Below are 21,692 nucleotides of genomic sequence, written 5' to 3' on the forward strand. Positions count from 1 at the left end.
AACCAAAGTTGTAGGAAAGGTCCTGGTAGACCAGTGGTGGCGAACCTTTGGCACCCCAGATGTTATGGACTACAATTCCCATCAGCCCCTGCCCGCATGGCCAGTTGGTTATAAATTGGCCATGCTGGCAAGTGCTGATGGGAATTGTAGTCCATAACATCTGGGGTGCCAAAGGTTCGCCACCACGGTGGTAGACAGTTCTCGCTGTCTACAGGTGGCCCCAGCATGGCCAAAGTGCCCCTCATCCTTCACTTTCTGTGGCCGCTTATTTGCTCTCTCGCTTGGGCACATTTATTATCTCACCTGTGGCAGCATTAGGAGACCTGAGGGGGTGGCCTTCCTCCCTCTCCAATCATGTGGCTGTTTGGGCGGGAAAGCTCCCTCACAGCCACGGGGGACAGGAGGGAGTGCCTTTTTTCTGCACGGCAACAGCAACTAATGAAGCTTGCTAATCTACCATAGCTGGCCCAGCGCAAGCAGAGCCAACGGCGGACAGCACAGCAGCCTACTAAATGAACTACAGTTACAGGTAAGTGCAACCCTGTATTTCCCTTGATCTAGACCAGTGGTTCTCAACCTGTGGGTCACGACCCCTTTGGGCGTCAGACCCTTTCACAGGGATCGCCTAAAGATAGGAGCGAATTTTATCTCCAGATGTTATGGATTGAGCACATTCTTCGCCAGCATGGCCAATTGGCCATGCTGGCAGGGGCTGATGGGAATTGTAGTCCATAACATCTGGAGTGCCAAAGGTTCGCCACCACGGGCCTAAGACCATCGGAAAACACATATTTCTGATGGTCTTAGGAACTGAGACGCAAATAATTTTATGGTTGGGAGTTGCCACAACATGAGGAACTGTATTAAAGGGTCGTGACATTAGGAAGAATGAGAACCACTGATCTAGACACTGTCCTCCTATTGGTGCAGCCTAGAATTGCATTGGCTTTCTTGGCGGCTGCATCACACTGCTGACTCGTGTTCAGCTTCTGGTCTACTAAGACTCCCAGATCCCTTTCGCATGTATTGTTGTCAAGCCAGGTGTCACCCATCTTTTATCTCTTCATTTCCCCTTTTTTCTGCCTGAGTGTAATACCTGACATTTCTTCCTGTTGGAATTCATTTTGTTCGCTTTGACCCAATCTGTCAAGGTCATATGTTTCCGTTTAACTGTAAGAATAAAATACTGAACCGATGGATAAATTCTAATTCAACAACTTCTGCCTGGAATCTTGCTTTGAAATTGATTTGTCGAAGAATGGAATAGTCAGCGATAGTCTCCCTGTACAAGAAGTCCAAATGGAGCATATTGCAATATTAACTTTTCATAATTTATGACTTCGCAATACAGAATATCGTGAGCACAGAATGTGGTGGTACATAGCGAAATTTCAGCTGTGTGGAGGCAAGATTAATACACTGGCACGCAATGTTGACAAAGTTATTTTAATATATTTTGACTAACAGCACAAGACAAGATGTAAGAATGCAGCTATTTCAGCTGTTCCCGAAAGGTGTCTGGGGATTTATTCATATCGCCTACATGTATCTTGCAAGTTGCGAAGTACATTTTATATGTTTAATCTTTTTTAATTTTCTCTTCTTTGCTATATAAGTTTTGGAAGTGATGATCTCAGACATTTATTTTCCATGGCAACGTTGGAGAGTATTGAATGTGTTACTGGGTTTCAAACAGAGGGATACAACTGTAAGACTTAGAACACTGGAACATCTGAGAGATGCAGATTCAAATCTCTACTCTGCCAGAGATGCTTGGTGCCAGATCTTGGGCCAGTCATACACATTCACCCTAACCGACCTCACAGGGTTGGTGTGCAGCTTAGAAAAGTATAGTGTAAGCCAGGGAACCCCAACCTTTTTGAGCTTGCAGATACCTTTAGAATTCTGAAACGGTAATGGGCCCAACCACCAAATGGCTGCCGGAGAAAGCAGAGCCTGCCACAAAATGGCTACCGCAGAGCGTAGAGCAGTGATGGCGAACCTATGGCACGGGTGCCAGAGGTGGCACTCGGAGCCCTTTCTGTGGGCACGCACACACAGAGTTCGTCATGTGGGGGGTGAAAAATCACCCCACACACACACACAGAGAGAGACACCTCTAGGCTGGCCTGGGCCACTGAGCACAACGTGCGTGCATCGCTGTGAGCAGGGAGGACTCGGCTGGCAGGCCTGATGCCTGTGCTCCGGGTGGCTGCTGCCCGAGGGGGGGGGGCATAGAGGAGGCAGAGATGCTAGAGAGGCACAGAGCAGTGCATGGACTCTGTTGGAGGCTAAAGCAGGCTGGCCCCTGCTCGAGTGGGTGGGGGGAGGAAGAGGGAGCCAACTGTTTTTTTCTAAACAAAAACCATTCAAGTTAAATTGCCGGGTTGGCACTGCGATAAATAAGTGGGGTTTGGGTTGCAATTTGGGCACTTGGTCTCAAAAAGGTTCACCATCACTGGCGTAGAGCCACATATACACAGGAAGTCTAAATGCTGGAGAGAAAAGGGATACTTAAAAAAATATTACTGAGAAATAAGTTAGAAAGATAGAGCACCATGGCAGGATTTTTCCACAAGCTGCAGTAACAAAGGACTGCGTCTAGCGCTGAAGGCTTTCATGGCCAGAATCAACAGGCTGTTGAGGTTTTCCGGGCTGTGGACTGGTGGTTTTTGCCAAAACCACCAGACCATGGCCACCCAGCCCAGAAAACCCACCACTGCATGTAGGCCACTCTTGATGATGTTCTGGAAATTCCACAAAACAGAATTGTACAGGAGGACTTTCACTGTGGACAACTAATCAGTCGTGGGGCAGTAGTTTATCACGTATAGTGGGGGCCTCCAACATGTTGCCTGTGGGTGCCATGGTCCTGTTCCCAACCTAGCCCCAACCTGGTGTAGTGGTTAAGAGCAGCGGACTCTTCTTTGGTAAACTGGATTTGTTCCCTACTCCTCCACATGGAGTCTGCCGGGTGACCTTGGGCCAGTCACGGTTCTCTCAGAACTCTCGGCCCCACCAACCTCACAAGGTGTCTGTAGTGAGGAGAAGAAGGGAAGGAGCTTGTAAGCCGCTTTGAGATTCCTTAAGGGCAGAGAAAAGCAGGGTATAAATCCAAACTCCTCCTCTTCTTCCTGGGCGCCCTCCACATCTGGGCGGAAAAGGCGAGCTATAAATGAATCAATGAAATAAAACTATCAATGGAAAGGCGGAAGAAGATGATCCGCCCTTTGCCAGAAGCCTTATTGATCAGCAGCGGCCGCTGCAGCGCAGCCAATCACAGACCCCGTCCGCAGCGTTCGAAAATGGAACGCCGAGACCTTCCCCAACGTTCGGAAGGGCCCGGCGCCGCGGCCAATGAGAGAGCAGCACCGCCCACGGAGAGGCGTGACCGAGTTACTCCGCCCTCTACTTCCCCGCGTGCCTTTCGCTTTGTACCTCCTTCGCCGCCGCCTCTTCCTCCTCTGCGGGGCGGGCGTGCAGGTGCCGGGCGGCTCTTCTCTTTCGCTTTCCTTTCGCCCGGGCGGGCGGCGGCCACAATGATGGCGGCGTGGTTCAGAGGGGCCGAGGAAGACCCGGGCGGCGAGGAAGAGGAGGAAGGCCTCTGGGAGTACGATTCCACCTGGGAAGACGAAGGGGAGGAGGAGGAAGAGGGCAGGGATGAAGGACACGAGGAGGAGGAGAGGAAGGAGTCGGCGGCTGTTGCAGACACCCCCAAGCCGGGGGCGACCCGGCCTCCTCGGAGGGGACGATCGCCCTCCGCCAAGCAGGTGAAAGGAATCTCTTTGGGGGACAAGGGAGGGGGATCTGCCCGGTGAGGGATCCATTAGATCTACTTCCAGCCTAGCAGGACGCTATTCCCCACTTGAGATTCGTCTCCTTCCCAGTGCGGTTGAGCTGAGGTCTCTCTGGCTGTGGAAAAGAGGATAAACCCCCATATTAAAATGAGCCATTAAAGAGAAAAGCATCTTAAGAGGTCACACATGTAATTAAGTGGCTCACAAATCTAATTAAGTGGCGCGTCTTCTCGACCCCTTGGGGGGGGGGGGTCACTCACTAATGATTTTTTTAGATTATTATTTTATTTGGAAAGGGTTCTTGTTGGTGGGGAATGGGAGGTGGGTGGAAAGCGCTTTGAATGGCCAGAGTGGTTTCCTGCAATTAATGAGAATATATATTTATTTTACACGTCCAAATAGCACAAATAGAAATGGTTTCCTGCAATTTAATAAACATTAGGAAGGTTTTGGAAGTGGTTTGAGAAGGGAGACTAGAAGAGGAGTCCAGCCCTACATAATGAACCAACACTACACCACGCAATATGGTCCATGCAAAATATGGTCTGTGCAAAATTGGCAAAGAGAAAATGGTTTAAAACCAGGCCCGATTCAGAAGAAGGAGCTGGTGCGCTGAGATTGGGCAAGGATCATTGTCTGTTTCTTGGTTACCCTTAAGCAGCATGGCCTCAGTTGGTGGTGGCTCCCATTTTGCTGCTGAGGAAATTTCAGCAGAGGCTGAGTTTCACAAGTTTGAGCATCGATTGTAGACAGCGTTTCAAACTGCCGCAGTGGAGCAAGCTTGTTTTCTGCTGCTCTAGAGCCGCAGTGAGCGTAATTTTGGCACTCAGTTCTTTGCCAGCATGGCCACCAATATGCTGGCAGAGGCTGATGGGAATTGTAGTTCCTGAACATCTGGAGAGCCGCAGGTTCCCTACCCCTGGGCTAGGGCGTGGAGTAATGGGTTCGAACTGTAGGAAAAGAGATTCCACCTAAACTTCCTGGGGGTAAGGGACTGTTTAATAGTGGAATGCCATGCCTTGGAGGTTGATCGTTTCCATTGGAAGTTTTTAATAACATCTGTTGCTGTTTGTTTCCCCATATTATCAATTGTCCTGACACACATTTGGTAACCTGCCTTGAATCTCTATAAGAAAGGTGGACTATAAAAAGCATAGATAATTTTAGAATAACCCCGCCTCCCCCAAGCATTGGTATGAGAGCTGGCATGGTGTGTCCTGGAAGACTGATCTTGTAATCTCCACTTCTATTATCGAAGTTCACTAGTTGATCGTGGGCCTGCTGCATACCCTCATCCTGACCTGCTTCAAAGGGTGGTTGTTGTGAGAAAATGGAGAAAGAGAGAACCATGTTCAAGCCTATGTTGAGTCCCCATTGGAGAGAGGAAAATGGGATATGAAGAAATAAACACGCATGCTTGCGTGAGAGGCAATGGGAAATGATACTCCGGGGCGGACAGTATATTAAATTGAACCAATAAATAAATTGTAAGCTGTACCCCGGGATATAAGTTATTTTGCCATAGAGTATTAAATAAAATAATGTAGTAACTGGAGATTTTTCACTCTATTTAGCACCGGTTGTTTATTAATGATTTGGATGCTTTATTTTGAATATATTCGGCAGTCTTGATCCATGAGTTATTTCTTTCATGGGACTGTCACTCTTCTCCCCCCCCCCCCCCATATCTTCTCTTCTCTACTTGGGCTTGCCCATTCTGGATTGGGAAAGTTCTGAAGATTTGGGGGTGGGATTTGGGAAGGATGGGGAGCTCAAAAGGGTATGATTTCATCGGAAAGGGGCCTCCCAACAGCTCTTTCCTCCAGGCAAACCAATGTATTCCCTCTGGTTCAGGAGAACTGATTTGTGTGATCTGAAGTGTAAACACTTCTGTGTAGTTTGAAGATCAGCTGTGTAATCCCCGGAGATCTCCCGGCCCCCCCTGGAGAGTGGCAGCTTGATGATGAGTGTTCCGCCCCCCTTCAGCATTGGCCGTCTTGGAACGAAACTGAAAAAAATACACAAGATAATCCCGGTCCTTCTGATGGAAAGAAACAGAAACTTACGGCTGGCTTTCCTATCGCTTTGTGACTCTGGGAGAAGTGAAACTGAAATTGGAGTGTGCTTTTTATAGAGGCGGCATAGTCTGAACTATGCTGCAACTGGAGCAGGTCTCTGCTTCCTCAGCAATCCTGGATGAAGTGAAAGCCAGGATCACTTTTGCTAATGCAGGATCATGTTGGGCATTTGACCTTTTTAACCTCCAGGGTCTGTAACCAGTGCGTGGAAGCAGAGGAGCTTTCTCACAGGAAACTGTTTTATTCCTTCGTTCAACCACCACTTTAATGGGACAGTAAAAAAGCAATTGTGAAGAGGCAGCTGTTAGTTTGATCTATCAAAATAAGGCAGAAATCTGGTGGGCTTGTAAGATGCCACTGGACTTCAATTTAAAATAGGTCCTTTAAGAAGAAGAGTTTGGATTTATATCCCTCCTTTCTCTCCTGCAAGGAGAGACTCCTGCAAGGAGCAGCAGTGGTGTAGGAGGTTAAGAGCTCATGTATCTAATCTGGAGGAACCGGGTTTGATTCCCAGCTCTGCTGCCTGAACTGTGGAGGCTTATCTGGGGAATTCAGATTAGCCTGTGCACTCCCACACATGCCAGCTGGGTGACCTTGGGCTAGTCACAGAGCTCTCTCAGCCCCACCTACCTCACAGGGTGTTTGTTGTGAGTGGGGAAGGGCAAGGAGATTGTACGCCCCTTTGAGTCTCCTGCAGGAGAGAAAGGGGGGATATAAATCCAAACTCTTCTTCTTCTTCTTTCCCTTCCTCTTCCCATAACAAACACCCTGTGAGGTGGGTGGGGCTGAGAGAGCTTCAAAGAACTGTGACTAGCCCAGCTGGTATGTGCTGGAGTGCACAAGCTAATCTGGTTCACCAGATCAGCTTCCATTGCTCAAGCGGCAGAGCGGGGAATCAAACCTAGTTCTCCAGATTAGAGTGCACCTGCTCTTAACCACTACACCACTTTAATTCTCCAGGTGGAACAGTGACAGAAAAACACTCCTATCTAAAAATAATAATAGTTGTTCTGCCACCTTGTTGGGGAAGGGGTACTCGAGGTAAATTGGCAAACATTGTTCTTTCTTGTGTGTTTCTGTTTTCAAAACTTTCAGTGTGGGGGAAAGCCACATTGATTGCATTTGTAACATGCAGGGTTAGAATTTTTTCAAAAAGCTTCATTTTGAACCGAGTCTTTTCTCTCCAGGAGTGGCGGAGGCCGAATCGTTCCGCGATGAGTTTTGGAAGGTACAAGGTAAGCCTTTAAGAAGAAGGAAGGGCTCTTATGTCTCGTGGAAGCCGAAAGCTTGTCCGAACCTCTCGCCTTCCGTTGGGTCTGTTCGGCCGGATGTGAAGTGTTGTTATGGCGAGCGAGATTGATTGCTGTAGTTATTTTTCTTTTTCCCCCCAGTTAGCCTTGTCCTGTGAAGAAACTGCATGAAATGTTTTTGAGAAAACAAGACAGACCAACCTAATATTTGGGGTTCGGCTGAAACACGTTTAACAAAATTTCTAATTTATTGTGGATCAGTGTATTGTCGAAGGTTTTCACGGCCGGAATCGCTGGAGTGTTGTGTGGTTTCTGGGCTGTATGGCCGTGTTTTGGTAGCATTTTCTCCTGATGTTTCGCCTGCATCTGTGACTGGCATCTTCAGAGGATCCTGTTGTCCCTTAGTGAGGTGGTTTAGGCCCCTTCCGCACATGCAGAATAATGCACTTTCAATCCACTTTCACAGTTGTTTGCAAGAGGATTTTGCTATTCTGCACAGCTTCAAAGTGGATTGGAAGTGCATTCTTCTGCATGTGCGGAAGAGGCCCAAGTGAAGAAACCAAGCTATTCTAAATACTAGAGGGCCTCTAGTATTTTTGTGGCTGAGTGGGAATTTGAGTCCACGTTTCCCCATGAATGCGCCTTACAATACAATACAACAACCTTTATTAGGCATATTAAAATAGGCTCCAGAGCATTACAGACATTTCTGAAGTACAAATCAAAAGTACATCCAAAACACAGACAGATAAACTGGACGCTACTTAGAAAATTCTGTCACTTGTAAAAGAAATTTTGCTACTTTTTCCAAGAGCACGGCCTCTGTGTTATTTAACAAAAGCTCCACAACAGAGTTTTCAGAGTCTCTTTCAGATTTGTTTAAGACCCGCCCAGGAGAGAAATTCCTAATATCTACATATCTCAGACAGTCGGTATAATGTGAGCAAGAGTCTCCACTTTGGTTTTATTATGTGGACAGACCCGATCCTGAGAGGGATAGATAGGTAGCTTACCTCTTGTAATGGCCAATGGAAAAGTATTGCATCTGGCCCTTGTAATAATCCATCTCTGTTGGGGTTCAGTTAATAGTTCAAGATATTTGGCTATGTGCCCCTGTTCTGGTACTATTCCAACAGAAAAGGGTGCGCATGATTTATTTGCTTGGCCCAACAAGATATGGTATTCCTGTTCTAGAAGTCTGCTTTTTAAGGTTGGCAGAATCTCTCTGGGTGACAGCATACATAGATCTTCAAGTGTTAAACCTAGAGAGTAGATTTTTGATTTAAGAAGTTGATACCATTCGGAGGCAAATAGGTCTGGGCGCACAATATATGTTAAACTGCGCTCATCAGAGTTAAAACATAGTTTGATCCAATACTTGAATGTATTCAGCCATGCTCTTGTTTCAAGTAGGTTCAGACCAGTTTCTAAGCATAGTACAGCATATGGTAGAATGCGCCTTAATTGTGTTTGAGATTACATCAGTGCATTAAGAGCATATCAATATGACATAGCGCATAAAAATGTGTTGTCATGATGCCTATGAGATTTAAGAGCATAAATATCGTAGTTTTATTCTGTTAGGTCATGGAGTCACCTTTTGCGTAGTGCTAAAGGTGGTCCCCCCTGTGCGAGCTCCAAGTCATTACTGACCCATGGGGTGACATCATATCACAACATTTACCAGGCAGACTTTTTAATGGGATGGTTTGCCGTCTACACTTTCCCTTCAGCAAACTGGGCGCTCAGTTTACGGACCTTGGAAGGATGGAAGGCTGAATCAACTTCGAGCCACCTGCCCGAATCCGACTTCTGTTGGGATCGAACTCTGTTGTGAGCAGAGCTTTGTCTGCGCTATTTCAGCTTACCGCTCTGTGCCACGGGGTTCTTTTTTAGCATATTGCATACCGCATATGACGGTGATGGCGAACCTTTTTGAGACCCAAACCCCACTTATTTATCACAAAGTGCCAACCCAGCAATTTAACCCTAATGCTGAGGTTTTCGTTTAGAAAAAAACGGTTGGCTCCCTCTTCCTCCGCCCCACCCACTCGAGCAGGGGCCAGCCTGCTCTAGCCTCCAGCAAGTCCCATGCGCACCGCTCTGTGCCTCTCTAGCATCTCTGTCTCCTCTGTGCCCCCCCCCCCCGGGCAGCAGCCACCCGGAGCACAGGCACCAGGCCTGCCAGCCAAGTACTCCCTGCTCACTGCGGTGTGCGCACGTCGTGCTCAGTGGCCCAGGCCATCCTAGATGTGTGTGATTTTCCACCCCCAGTGTGCACGTGCCCACAGAGAGGGCTCTTGAGTGCCACCTCTGGCACCCATGCCATAGGTTCGCCATCACTGATATATGACATCTCTTCATACCTTTTAATATGGGGGTGCGGACTTGTAAGCTATTTTGGGCGGGTTCCTGAAAAAAATTCTGGAATGAATACATAATACAGCTAGGAAAACGGCAAAAGAATTTAAAGAGCCAAGACTAGCAGCATGAAGATTAGAGGCAGCCTTTCTCTATGCGGTCAGCATTTTGGAAAAAGTTCTCTTGAAAGAGCTCAGAAGGTAAATACCTCTGTAACTAAAACGGGAACCAGACGGGGAATAGTTCAAGCGGTACAAGGTTCTTCATGAAGTGCAAACATTCTTTTCGTACACAGGCTTCTTGCAATATGAGAGGTAGCTTGCCCGTATCCTTGTTGATCCTTGAGTATCCTCGTCAATCTGCAGATAAATCCTGAAAGCATGAGAAATGGTCTCCCGTTTTATTAGGGCTGACCCAGCCACAGCACAAAATGCCCTACGAACTTTTGAGCTCTGTAGAACATGGGATAGCATGGGGTAGAAAATGTTGACAGAGAAACATTTTTCTCTTTTTCTCACAATACTAGAACCAGGGGGCATCCATTGAAAATGCTGGAGGGAAGAATTAGGACTAATAAAGGGAACCATTTCTTCACACAACGTGTGATTGGGGTTTGGAATATGCTGCCACAGGAGGTAGTGATGGCCACTAACCTGGATAGCTTTCAAAGGGGCTTGGACAGATTTATGGAGGAGAAGTCGATCTATGGCTACCAATCTTGATCCTCCTTGGTATGAGGTTGCAAATGCCTTAGCAGAACAGGTGCTCAGGAGCAGCAGCAGCAGAAGGCCATTGCTTTCACCTCCTGCATGTGAGCTCCCAAAGGCACCTGGTGGGTCACTGCGAGTAGCAGAGTGCTGGACTAGATGGACTCTGGTCTGATCCAGCAGGCTTGTTCTTATGCTCTTAACATCTTGCAACATCATAACATCATGTGACCGGATGTATCACTGGACAATTTTCTTTCAGTCTCACTTTCAGCTTAACGTATTTCACAGACTTGTAAAATAGAAGCTGAATTCCATTTTGGCAGAAGGGCAGGATAAAAACGCATCGTTATTGTGGGCTGAATTCAACAACTTCATCCCAACAAGGTGGATCCAATGATTCCTGCTGCGTTTTTCTTCAGTGGAGGACACCTTCCTAGGTCGGTGGAAAGCCTGGATTAGAACAAGGGTCCCCAAATTCTTTGAGCCTGCAGGCACCTTTGAAATTATGAAACGGTGTTGCGGCCCAATTGTGGAATGACTGCCGCAAGAGGCGGAGCCAACGACGAAATACCAGGGAGTGGGGCCGTGCATAACAGCAGTAGCACCTTTTCAACATATACCTCAAAAGCTGTGGCTAGCGGAATACTTCTAAAAACGAAGATACTTCACAATATTATTTCCTTGCATTCATACACACAGCGTACTTTCAGTCACACAGTCTTTGTGCTTTGTCAGCAGGTTCTGCTGCACCAACTTCTAAAAAAATCTGCCTAGGCAATTAGATCTCTGGTTGCCACTTAGAAGTTCTTTAGGCCACAAGCCTCACCTGCTCCCTCTTTCTAAAAACTTGGGGGCACAGGGAAAGATGTTGGTAGATGCGCTGGGCCACCAAGTTGGAGACTCCGACCTAGCAGCAGACAACTGTTGGAACCACTGTGGTGGAAGGAACGAATTTTAAGGGTTTAGGCTTTTCTTCCCTGACTTTTGATTCCCTCTGCCACTCACGTGGAGGAGTGGGGAATCAAACCCGGTTCTCCAGATTAGAAGGGCTGCCAGTGGCAGAGTTGCCACTTAGGGCCAGCATAAGAAAAACAGGCCATCCAGTGTGGTGCAGTGGTTAAGAGCAGGTGCACTCTAATCTGGAGAACTAGGTTTGATTCCCCGCTCTGCCACTTGACCTGTAGAAGCTTATCTGGTGAACCAGATTAGCTTGTGCACTCCAATACATGCCAGCTGGGTGACCTAGGGCTAGTCACAGTTCTTCGGAGCTCTCTCAGCCCCACCCACCTCACAGGGTGTTTGTTGGTGGGGGAGGGAGATTGTAAACCCCTTTGAGCCGCCTTACAGGAGAGAAAGGGGGAGATATAAATCCAAACTCTTCCTCTTCTAAAAGCACTGCTCTGGGGCACCATGTTGGAGACTCCGACCTAGCAGCAAACAGCCATTGAAACCACTGCGGTTGAAGGGATGATTTTTAGGGGTTTAGGCTTTTCTCCCCTGACTTTTGATTCCCTCTTTTCCCTCAGAGCACAAGCCGGCGCAACTGGATGGCTGCTAAAGATATGCAGAGGTACAGGCATAACTACCCGGTAAGAGCTTGCAGCTGTCTATCGTTCTCTTTGCTCAGCTTCCGAGACTAGACTGTTGAGGTTGGTGGAATTTCCATCGTTAGATAACCGCTTTGTCCCTTTCCGCACAGACGTTTTAAAACGTTTCGAGGCAGGAAATAAATATTTCCTTCACGGAGTTCCATGTTGTTTTTACCCCGAAACGTTTTTATTTGCAGCCTCAAAACATTTTAAACTAATCCCCAATTAAAACGATTCTCTGGCTGAAGTGTGTTTAAAATGGCTTCAGTTGCTGTGCGGCCTCATTTAAGAACTTCCCCGTGCCTCTGAGCCTTTCCCAGTCTTTTTCCTCGGCACCATTTTCTGTGCGCAGTTTCCATTCCCCCTTTCCTGTTTTTGGAGCCTTCCTGTTGTTTGTTTGAGGGGGGTATTCTTCGACGGATGGAGCACAGAAGGCCAAGAGAATCACAGCACAAAGCTGTGAAGCATAGAATGCGGGAACCAGCCACAAACCAAGAAAAAGGGCAAAAATCACAAAATGGCGGCCAGGATTCGTTTCAAGGGGGTGAGTGCGGACATGAATCGGGGGGGGGGGGGGGGTGGAAATGTTTTAGGAACGTTTTCAGGGTTTTGCTCAGAAAGTGCTTAAATGAGACAGATTTCTTACTTGAAAGCGTCTGACCTGCAAACTTGCACCTGAAGCTGCCTTACGCTGAATCCTTTCTTCAGTATTGCCTACTCTGACTGGTAGCCGCTCTCCAGAGTCTTACGTAGGGGCCTTTTACACCATCTACTTCCTGGTTCTTTGAAACTGGCCGTGCCGGGCATTGAACCTGGCACCTTCTGCACGCAAAGCGGAGGTTCTTCCATCGAGCCACAAAACGTATCTGTTGTAACAAAATTAAAAAGCATGAATTTGTCATTTTGAGGTCTCACGTAGTGAACAGAATTTTGAGCAGTTTAGCTCACTGTCCAGAACCTAGAGCTATTTGCCTTTGGTATTGGTATTGAGTTGTGTCCTTTGTTCCAGCACACGGTTGAAAGATTCCTGCATTTATCTGTGACTGGAATTGAAATATGGGTTCCATTTGTTGCTTGAAATAGCTCTGTATTTCTCCACTTTTTAACAGCTGGCACAACAAGGGATTCTGGAAGGTGCAGTTTATAGAGCAAGAATTAAGTTGTACCTGCAGAAATCTCTTCCAAACCTTTCATAGTTGCATAGCACAAATCTCTGTTGCTTTACATGTCATATTTTAGTCCTTTCTCTTTCTCCTGTTAAATAGGAGAAATTAGAATGGTGTCCTTCAACTACTCTAGAACATTTTCCTTGCCATAAAAATTGTACATGATTTTTGGCCACCGATTTAAAAGTATGTATCTTCACATTAAGAAAGAATAATAGGAAGATCTGAAGAAATAAAACCGTTTGTGTGAGATTTATTCTGCCTGCGACAAAATGGGGAGAGATTGTAAAGGATAATAACTAAAAAAAATCTCAGGTTGCTTTTTCACATTGTTATAATCTAGCATTTTCTCGATATTATGGGGATCTAAATATTTAATAAGTGTTGCTTTATGTTCAGTAGTCAATATATAAGACCATAGTTTTATACACAGGTGTTACAACGTTGGCCATTTTATGTCAGTCCCTTTATTAATAATGCCCAGTGTGCAATTAGCTTCTTATTGTTGTTTGCAGAATCAACATTTTCATACCCACCCATCTGGAACTTAATTTGCCGCATTGTTACCCAATTTGGAAAAATCCGCCTTGCCTTTCACCCTCCTGAATAACTTGGTGTCATTTACTAGCTGATCTCCTGCACCAGTTTCAAATAGTTTATGAACAAGTGAAATAGCATCAGACCAATACCGATTCCATGTGGAAACACCACCACCCCAACTCATAAGTTCTGATATATCAATCGGAAAATCAGTGAATATGCTGCCACAGGAGGTGGTGATGGCCACTAACCTGGATAGCTTTAAAAAGGGCTTGGACAGATTTATGGAGGAGAAGTCGATCTATGGCTGCCAAGCTTGATCCTCCTTGATCTGAGATTGCAAATGCCTCAGCAGACCAGGTGCTCGGGAGCAGCAGCAGCAGCAGAAGGCCATTGCTTTCACCTCCTGTCTGTGAGCTCCCAAAGGCACCTGGTGGGCCACTGCGAGTAGCAGAGTGCCGGACTAGATGGACTCTGGTCTGATCCAGCAGGCTTGTTCTTATGTTCTTATGAATTAGATGACAGCTCCGTTCCTTTTAACTTAAGTGTTTGTTGGAAAGAATGGTGTGGAGGCCACTCGCTCACCCTGTTTCTTTTGGTCTCTCAGGATTTGGAAGAAACAGACACTGAAACCCAAGAGGAAGAAATGTGGAATCTGAGCTTTTACAAAAATGAGATCTCCTTCGTGCCTCGGGGTATGTGCCTCAGTTTTGTTGTATATTTTTCTGAAGGAAAGGGCTGCCGGCCCCTCTGCAGTTTCCACTGGGTCTTGCTGTATGTGTGAGTTGTGTTTGGTTAAAAAAGCTTTTCATACCAGACAGAAAATGAGTGACAGAAGAAAAACCCACACAGAAAGAAGAAGAGTTTGGATTTATATTATTATTATTATTATTATTATTATTATTATTATTATTATTATTATTATTATTATTATTATTATTATTTTATTTTATTTTTATTTTTATTTTTATTTTTATTTATTTAATTTGTATACCGCCCGATCCCCGAAGGGCCCCCCCTTTCTCTCCTGCAGGAGATTCAAAGGGGCTTACAATCTCCTTGCCCTTCCCCCCTCACAACAAACGCCCTGTGAGGTAGGTGGGGCTGAGAGAGCTCCGAGAAGCTGTGACTAGCCCAAGGTCACCCAGCTGGCGTGTGTGGGAGTGCACAGGCTATTCTGAATTCCCCAGATCAGCCTCCACAGCTCAGGCAGCAGAGCTGGGAATCAAACCCGGTTCTTCCAGATTAGATACACGAGCTCTTAACCTCCTACGCCACTGCTGCTTCGATGACACTGCTTCCAGGACATAGGATTAATTTTCCTGAGGTAAATACCCAGTCTCCCTCAGATGCTTTTGAACCCTGGGTGTATAAAGATTAGTCCTTGCTTGTAGTATCTTTGTGTCATTCAGATGAAATAATGCAAACCAGAATTTGTTTTCAGGCCGAGTGATTTTGGTAGTCTCTTGAGTAGTGAGGATTTGCTGAGTGACTGAGGGATTTTCCTTTCCTCCATTTTACTCTTCTTGCAACCCTGTGAAGTAGGTTAGACGGAAAGAATCATCCATCCAAAGTTTCATGGCTGTGGGAATTTATACCTGGAGCAACTTGTTAATTACAACGGCAGATGGGTCATGACTAGAGCAAGGTGTAACTCTTTTCCGTCGGTACATCTTCAAGGTCGCTTCTCTAATATTCCACAAAATGAGCGTTACGGTCGATTTTGTCCTGATACGACTGATACACTTTCTCACATTCTGCTCCATTGTTCAAAATACAACAACATCAGAACTGATTTGAGAGCTGTATGACCAACAGGATTTATGCTTCTTTCTGATAAGATAAAAAAGCCATAAAAACATCTGGCCTCCCGTGGGTTCATAAAAGGGGAATAGAAGAGCTGAAGCCATCTATAGTTTAATATTTTATGTATTTTAGATAAATTATATATATGATGTTTTAAACTTTTATTGTTGATGGAAACCGCCCTGAGCCTTCGGGGAGGGCGGTATATAAATATAACAAATAAATAAATAAGATAAAAATGGCTAAGCTTCTAAATAACTCTAATGTTGAAATCTCTGAAGCGGTTGCTATATTTTTACTCTGTGTACTGCAAGTTGTGCAATAATGACCTTCTTATTATATTTGGAATTTTTGGCACACACCGGTTTTATGCCTAATAAAGGTTTTGGATTTGGATTTGGAATGGCTGTGGGAATTTAAACCTGGATTTCCCAGGTCAGAGTCTGATTGTCTGACCACCACACCACACTGACTTTTCCCTGTCCGTCACCAATCGTCTTCCCCTGAAGTCACCTGAAAGCCCACCTACTTCTCAATCACAGATGTTTTCCCTTTCTTCTAGGCCTCCTTATAGAAGACCTCCTAGAGACATGGCAACACGATTATGCAACTTTGGAAGAAAACCATTCATACATTCAGTGGTCAGTGGCCTCCGTGGCGAATTTTTTTCCAAATAATTATTATTTTATCAACAAAAAGTTATAAAAAGTGGGGAGTTAAAAAACAATAAACACGAGCAAACATAACAATTATAGCAATAAGAACAATAGGGTTCTGTCTGGTTTCCGGGCTGCATGGCCGTGTTCTAGCAGCATTCTCTCCTGACGTTTCGCCTGCATCTGTGGCTGGCATCTTCAGAGGATCTGAAGTATATACTCTACTTGCTTTCCATTCCTACTATCAGATCTTCTGAAGATGCCAGCCACAGATGCAGGCGAAACGTCAGGAGAGAATGCTGCTAGAACACGGCCATACAGCCCGGAAACCACACAGCACCTCAGTGATTCCGGCCGTGAAAGCCTTCGACAATAAATAAGACCAATACATTTTGGAACAGATTATATTAAATGAATCTGCATTTATAATCTCGTTACATTAAGAATAAATTCACATTAGGTAGTATACTAGATAGAATCAACCGTAACATTAGCCGTTGAGCAATCTAGTTATTTATTACTTCATTCTCATTGATTATATTTAGAAAAGAAGTTTTTTTAGTCAGATGGATATACTTTTTTATACATTAAAAAAGGAAACCATGTTATGGTAGTGCATGAAGTTCTTAAGTCTAATCAGGTTATTAAAATATTTATGCTTAACTTGAAATAACCTGTGCGTGCGTGCGTTCTCCATCTTGGTTGGGCCCTGACTCCATCTTGGGCCCTGCCTGCCCCTTTTGGCCTTTAGATCGGGTGCCTGTTTTTAACAACTTCTGTTGTTCTAATTGTATTTATTTTTAGTAACTGCTGCTCAAGTTTTAATGGGTTTAAGTTATATTTTTGTATTGATTGCTGTCTTAGAGAACAGCTATATTGTGAGCCGCCTCGAGCCCTTCGGGGGTGAGGCGGCCTATAAATCCAACAAATAAATAAATATATTTAAAGTATGCACTATTCTTAAGTACATAGACTGTAACATCGTAAATGAGTGGTCTCCCTTGCAAATTTAACCCCTCTCTTTCCTCTTCTCAAACTTGAGTTTCTTCTCTGTTTTATCTGTGCCTTTCTGCCAGCCGCAAAACATTTCCCTTCCTTTTCAGGTTGTTTCCTTTGCGGGAGCAGGGGATGAACTGGCGGGCAAAGCTTCTCACTTGTAATGAAATCAAGGTAGGATCTGGGGCTTTGGCGTTCATCTCTGATTGTCTGGTGAAGCAGGTTCACTTCGGTCTCTTGAGTTTTCACACTGTTCAATTTCTTGGTTTCCTCTCGTATTGACCAGGAAACTTGGGAAGAGGAGGAAACCCGTGGCTCAGTGATAAGCTTTATCTCCTCTTAATGCAGAAGATCTCAGGTTCAATTCCTGGCACCTCCAGTGGAAAAGGACCAGGCAGAAGGTGGTGTGAAAGACCTCACCTGGGACCGTGGAGAGCTTCTGTCAGTCAGAGTAGACAATACTGGCCTTGATAAACCAAGAGAAGGGCAGCGAGGATGATTGAAGGATTGGTGCACCTTCCTTATGAGGAGAGGCTGACATCCCTTCACATCTAAAAATGGCTATTATGTCAGCTACCTTTTAGTAGCTGAACTCTAAGGTCTTGGGGGGGGGGAGGCATATAGTGGTAAGCACTCTGAGAGGCAACCTGGACGTAATGTGTTTCCATGCAAGTTTTCTGCCGTTCTGTTCTGAGAATTTCTTTTCCCATCCCTGATCAGTGTGTCCCAGAAACTCTGTTGGTGTTTTTTTCAGGCCTTTAGGAAATCTGAGGAAGTTATGGACCGGTTCGTCCGAGCTTATAAGCTCATGCTGGGTTTTTATGGGATAGAACTGATCGACGAAAAAGAGGGCGAGTTGAGAAGAGCAGACAACTATCTCGAACGGTTCTGGAACCTCAACCAGTGAGTTGTTTGATTGCAGTTTGTGCTGAGTTGTACCTGTGGGCACACGGCTCGTGGTGACTTGATAATTTCCCGGTTTGGATTCATCATTTAAAAAACCCTGCTCTAGGAAGAGCTTGCATTGAGCAGGGGGTACGACTAGATGGCTTGTATGGCCCCTTCCAACTCTATGGTACGAAGAGGTGGTCTGTATTATATGTCTACACAACCCAGAATGATAATGGAACTTGCTTAGAAATGTCCTTTTCTTAGATCTGACTCTGGTATCCTTTGTTTCACATAAAGTTGTTAGCAGATTGTATATTCCTCTGCCAGCGAAAAGCATACCGGACCTTCTTTGTTGTAGAACGCTCCGCCTGCATCCTAGTGCCTACCTAGCTCCGTTTCCCCCATCCGTTTGAAAGTTGCAAGAACAAATAAATTTTGGCATAAATGCTCTTGTATTTATTTTATTTTTTATTTTTTGATTTATCAGTCGCCCTCTCCCAAGGTATCAAACTACCATGCCCAATAATGCACCAAATAATGGTCTTGACAAAGGTGTGTAAAAATGAATGATAATTCTCATATTCGTTGGGATAGATTTATAAGGGACCAAGAAGTCCTTCAGATCCCTTTAGAAGAAGAAGAGGAGTTTGGATTTATATCCCCCCTTTCTCTCCTGCAGGAGACTCAAAGGGGCTTACAATCTCCTTGCCCTTCCCCCCTCACAACAAACACCCTGTGAGGTGGGTGGGGCTGAGAGAGCTCCGAGAAGCTGTGACTAGCCCAAGGTCACCCAGCTGGCGTGTGTGGGAGTGCACAGGCTAATCTGAATTCCCCAGATAAGCCTCCACAGCTCAGGCGGCAGAGCTAGGAATCAAACCTGGTTCCTCCAGATTAGATACACGAGCTCTTAACCTCCTACGCCACTGCTGCTTTACATCATCCTTTGTTGCTGGTCCTGCAATAAACACGATCACATTGATCTAATTTTCTTTCTCTCTCTGTCATTTCAGGTATACTCATAACAATCTGCGCATCACCCGCATCTTGAAGTGCTTGGGAGAGATGGGGAAAGAACACTACCAGGTTCACCTCGTGAAGTTCTTCCTGACGGAGACTCTGGTTCATCAGACGCTCCCGCGCGTGATGAGAAGCGCTTTGGACTACTTCATGTTCACGGTCCGAGACAAGCAGAAGCGGCGGGAGCTGGTACATTTCGCCTGGCAACACTTCGAGCCAAAGCACGAATTTGTCTGGGGCCGCCGTAAGAAACTCATGGAATTAAAACCTCGGTCCCCAGAGCTTCCTAACAAACTAGCCCCGAAAGAAGAGCAGGAGCTTGCTAAAGAAGGAGAGGGTGTGGAAGAGAACAAATCCCGGTCGCCAAATAAAATACACGTGGTCGGGAATGCTGCAGATAGAGCGAACGATAACGCAAAAGAGCAGCCGGATTCAGACGAGTGTACGTCGGAGCTACCGTTGAGGCCAGTAAGCGAGCATAAAACTTCAGAAACGACAGAGGAATTTAGTTCCGGGTCAGTAGCAGATGTCAAAACTGAAGGGGAAGATGCAAAAGAAGGCTCTCTAAGTAGTGAAATGAAAGCAGATGGCAAGGATTCCCCCAGCGATTCCGGAAGCGGCGGTGGCGGAACGGACAGCGAGTCTCTAAAGGAATCCAAGAAGAGGAAGTTTGAGACGAACCGGTCCAGCGGAGAAAGCGTCGGGTTATCGAGATCCCCCACCGACATCGAGAAGATCTCGTCTAACCTAGAAGAGGTGGTGATCGATCAAGACGGCCCGGGGAGCCTTCCGCTTACGGAGAAAGCGAAATCGTCAATAGAAGGAGGAGACGGTCAAGATTTGAAAGAGGGCGACTCAATCAGCGCTGTGGTGAAAAGGCGGAAAGTCGACGAGGTGGCCTCCGACGAGACGGTTACGAAAACAGCTGCAAAACTGGACACTGAGGTGACTTCCTTTGGAAGCCGAACACCCAGTTTCAAAATGGCCGTCTCTGAGAAGGCGGATGAGGTCTGCTCAGCAGAATTCAAAATGAGCAACAGTGAGACTTTGGAATCTCAAAATGATTGCAGAACTGCAGATGGTCTGGATGTTCCATTTAACTCCGAAACGACTGGTACTTTGGACCTTCCCTCTGGTGATCCTGTGCCAGATACATCCAACGAGTGCGGGGCTACCTCCACGGTAGAGCGTGAACTATCGCAGCCCTGTCCGGCCCTTATTGCAAATTCAAAGCAGGAAACAGGTGGTCTGGGACAGGAAGAGGCGGGGATGAAAGGGAAGGCTGAGGACGCAGTCGGTCTTGATGGAACGTCCAAAGCCACAGAGAACACCGCCCCTCTAGCCGAGGCAGACACAGAGAGGAATCCCAGATAAAAGCGGACTTGTTCTTCTTGTTCCAAAGGCTGGCGACAGACTGCGGAGTTTACCCGAGCGCAGAACGGCTCCACAGTCCGCACTACCTACGTGTTTTTTTTCCTGGTTGAATTGTGGGGTGTTATTTGTATGTCTTTATAGAGTACCAAAATGGGTTATCCTAACCAGGGGAGGAGGGAAGGTGCACGACTTGAGACTCGTGGTTTTCTGATCTGAGTTGGTCTCCCGTGTACCCTAGAACCGTGGTGGCGAACCTTTGGCACTCCAGATGTTATGGACTACAATTCCCATCAGCCCTTGCCAGCAAGGCCAATTGGCCATGCTGGCAGGGGCTGATGGGAATTGTAGTCCATAACATCTGGAGTGCCAAAGGTTCGCCACCACTGCCCTAGAAGCTCTGAAGGAATATTTTTATCTGTTTTTGTTCCAAATGATTTAAGCATCTCTGATGGGGAAAACGTATGAGGGCCGGGGAGCCAAGGTCAGATTTGATAATCGAGCCCCTTTTTGGGCTGCTTTTTTCAGTGTTAATAGCTTTATTGTTAAATTAATGTTTTAATAAATAAAATAACTTTTGAATGCAAAGCTTCTGGCTTCCTTTAAGCCATACGTGGTAGCCTTCGGAAGAGATGGCTAACTGTGCAGTCCTAAGCATGTAGACCAGTGGTTCTCAACCTTCCTAATGCCGCGACCCTTTAATACAGTTCCTCATGTTCTGGTGGCCCCCAACCCTGACATTTATCCATTTTACAGATGGAGAACACTGATGCAGAGAGTCTTAGGCGACCCCTGTGAAAGGGTCGTTCGACCCCCAGGTTGAGAACCACTGGTGTAGACGAAGAAAAATTGGTTTTTATATTCTAGTTCACAGGTGTCAAACTCGCAGCCCTCCAGATGTTATGGACTACAGTTCCCATCATCCCCTGCCAGCATGATGCTGGCAGGGGACGATGGGAACTGTAGTCCATAACATCTGGAGGGCCACGAGTTTGACACCTATGTTCTAGTTTCTCTCTACTGTTAAAGAGTCCTAAAGTGGCTTACAATCGACATTCCCTAATTATCCCCACAATGGGCAACTTATGAAGTAGATGGGGCTGAGAAAGCTATGAGAGAACTGTGACCGGCCTAGGATTACCCAGCAGGCTTCATGTGGAGGAGTGGGGAATCAAACCCGGTTCTCCAGATTAGAGTCCTCCATTCTTAACCACTACACCACACTGGGCGTACACCGTGCTGTGTTCACTGAAGTTCAGTTGAACTGTGCAGCATTAATTTATTGCCTACGAAGTGGGTTTTGGGGTTACAGCCAGAGGTGGGATCCAGCAGGTTCTCACAGGTTCCCCAGAGTAGGTTACTAATTATTTGTGTGTGCCGAGAAGGGGTTACTAATTGGTGATTTTGCCACGTGATTTTTGCCTTAGTTACACCCCTCCTCTCAGCAGTAGCGCGCAGAACTTG

The 21,692-nt window shown here is 46.1% G+C and overlaps 1 protein-coding gene across 1 annotated transcript; it reads left to right on the plus strand.

Moving 5' to 3' along the window:
- The first annotated feature begins 3,416 nt into the window (after nucleotides 1-3,416).
- On the plus strand, nucleotides 3,417-20,463 carry OGFR (opioid growth factor receptor). Its single transcript, XM_048498831.1, has 8 exons — nucleotides 3,417-3,770; nucleotides 7,063-7,110; nucleotides 11,723-11,785; nucleotides 14,099-14,186; nucleotides 15,860-15,938; nucleotides 17,057-17,123; nucleotides 17,704-17,852; nucleotides 18,851-20,463. Exons 1-8 carry the CDS (start codon nucleotides 3,540-3,542, stop codon nucleotides 20,229-20,231), a joined length of 2,106 nt encoding a protein of 701 aa, XP_048354788.1. The 5' UTR covers nucleotides 3,417-3,539; the 3' UTR covers nucleotides 20,232-20,463.
- Nucleotides 20,464-21,692: the final 1,229 nt, after the last annotated feature.

This window comes from Sphaerodactylus townsendi, linkage group LG05 (genome assembly GCF_021028975.2).
Source record: "Sphaerodactylus townsendi isolate TG3544 linkage group LG05, MPM_Stown_v2.3, whole genome shotgun sequence".
Classification (NCBI taxonomy): domain Eukaryota; kingdom Metazoa; phylum Chordata; class Lepidosauria; order Squamata; family Sphaerodactylidae; genus Sphaerodactylus; species Sphaerodactylus townsendi.

Coding starts and splice junctions, on each gene's coding strand:
- OGFR (XM_048498831.1), top strand. CDS start 3,540: ATGATGGCGGCGTGGTTCAGAGGGGCCGAGGAAGACCCGGGCGGCGAG. Junction 7,111..11,722: donor TGAGTTTTGGAAGGTACAAG/GTAAGCCTTTAA, acceptor CTTTTCCCTCAG/AGCACAAGCCGGCGCAACTG. Junction 17,853..18,850: donor CGGTTCTGGAACCTCAACCA/GTGAGTTGTTTG, acceptor CTGTCATTTCAG/GTATACTCATAACAATCTGC.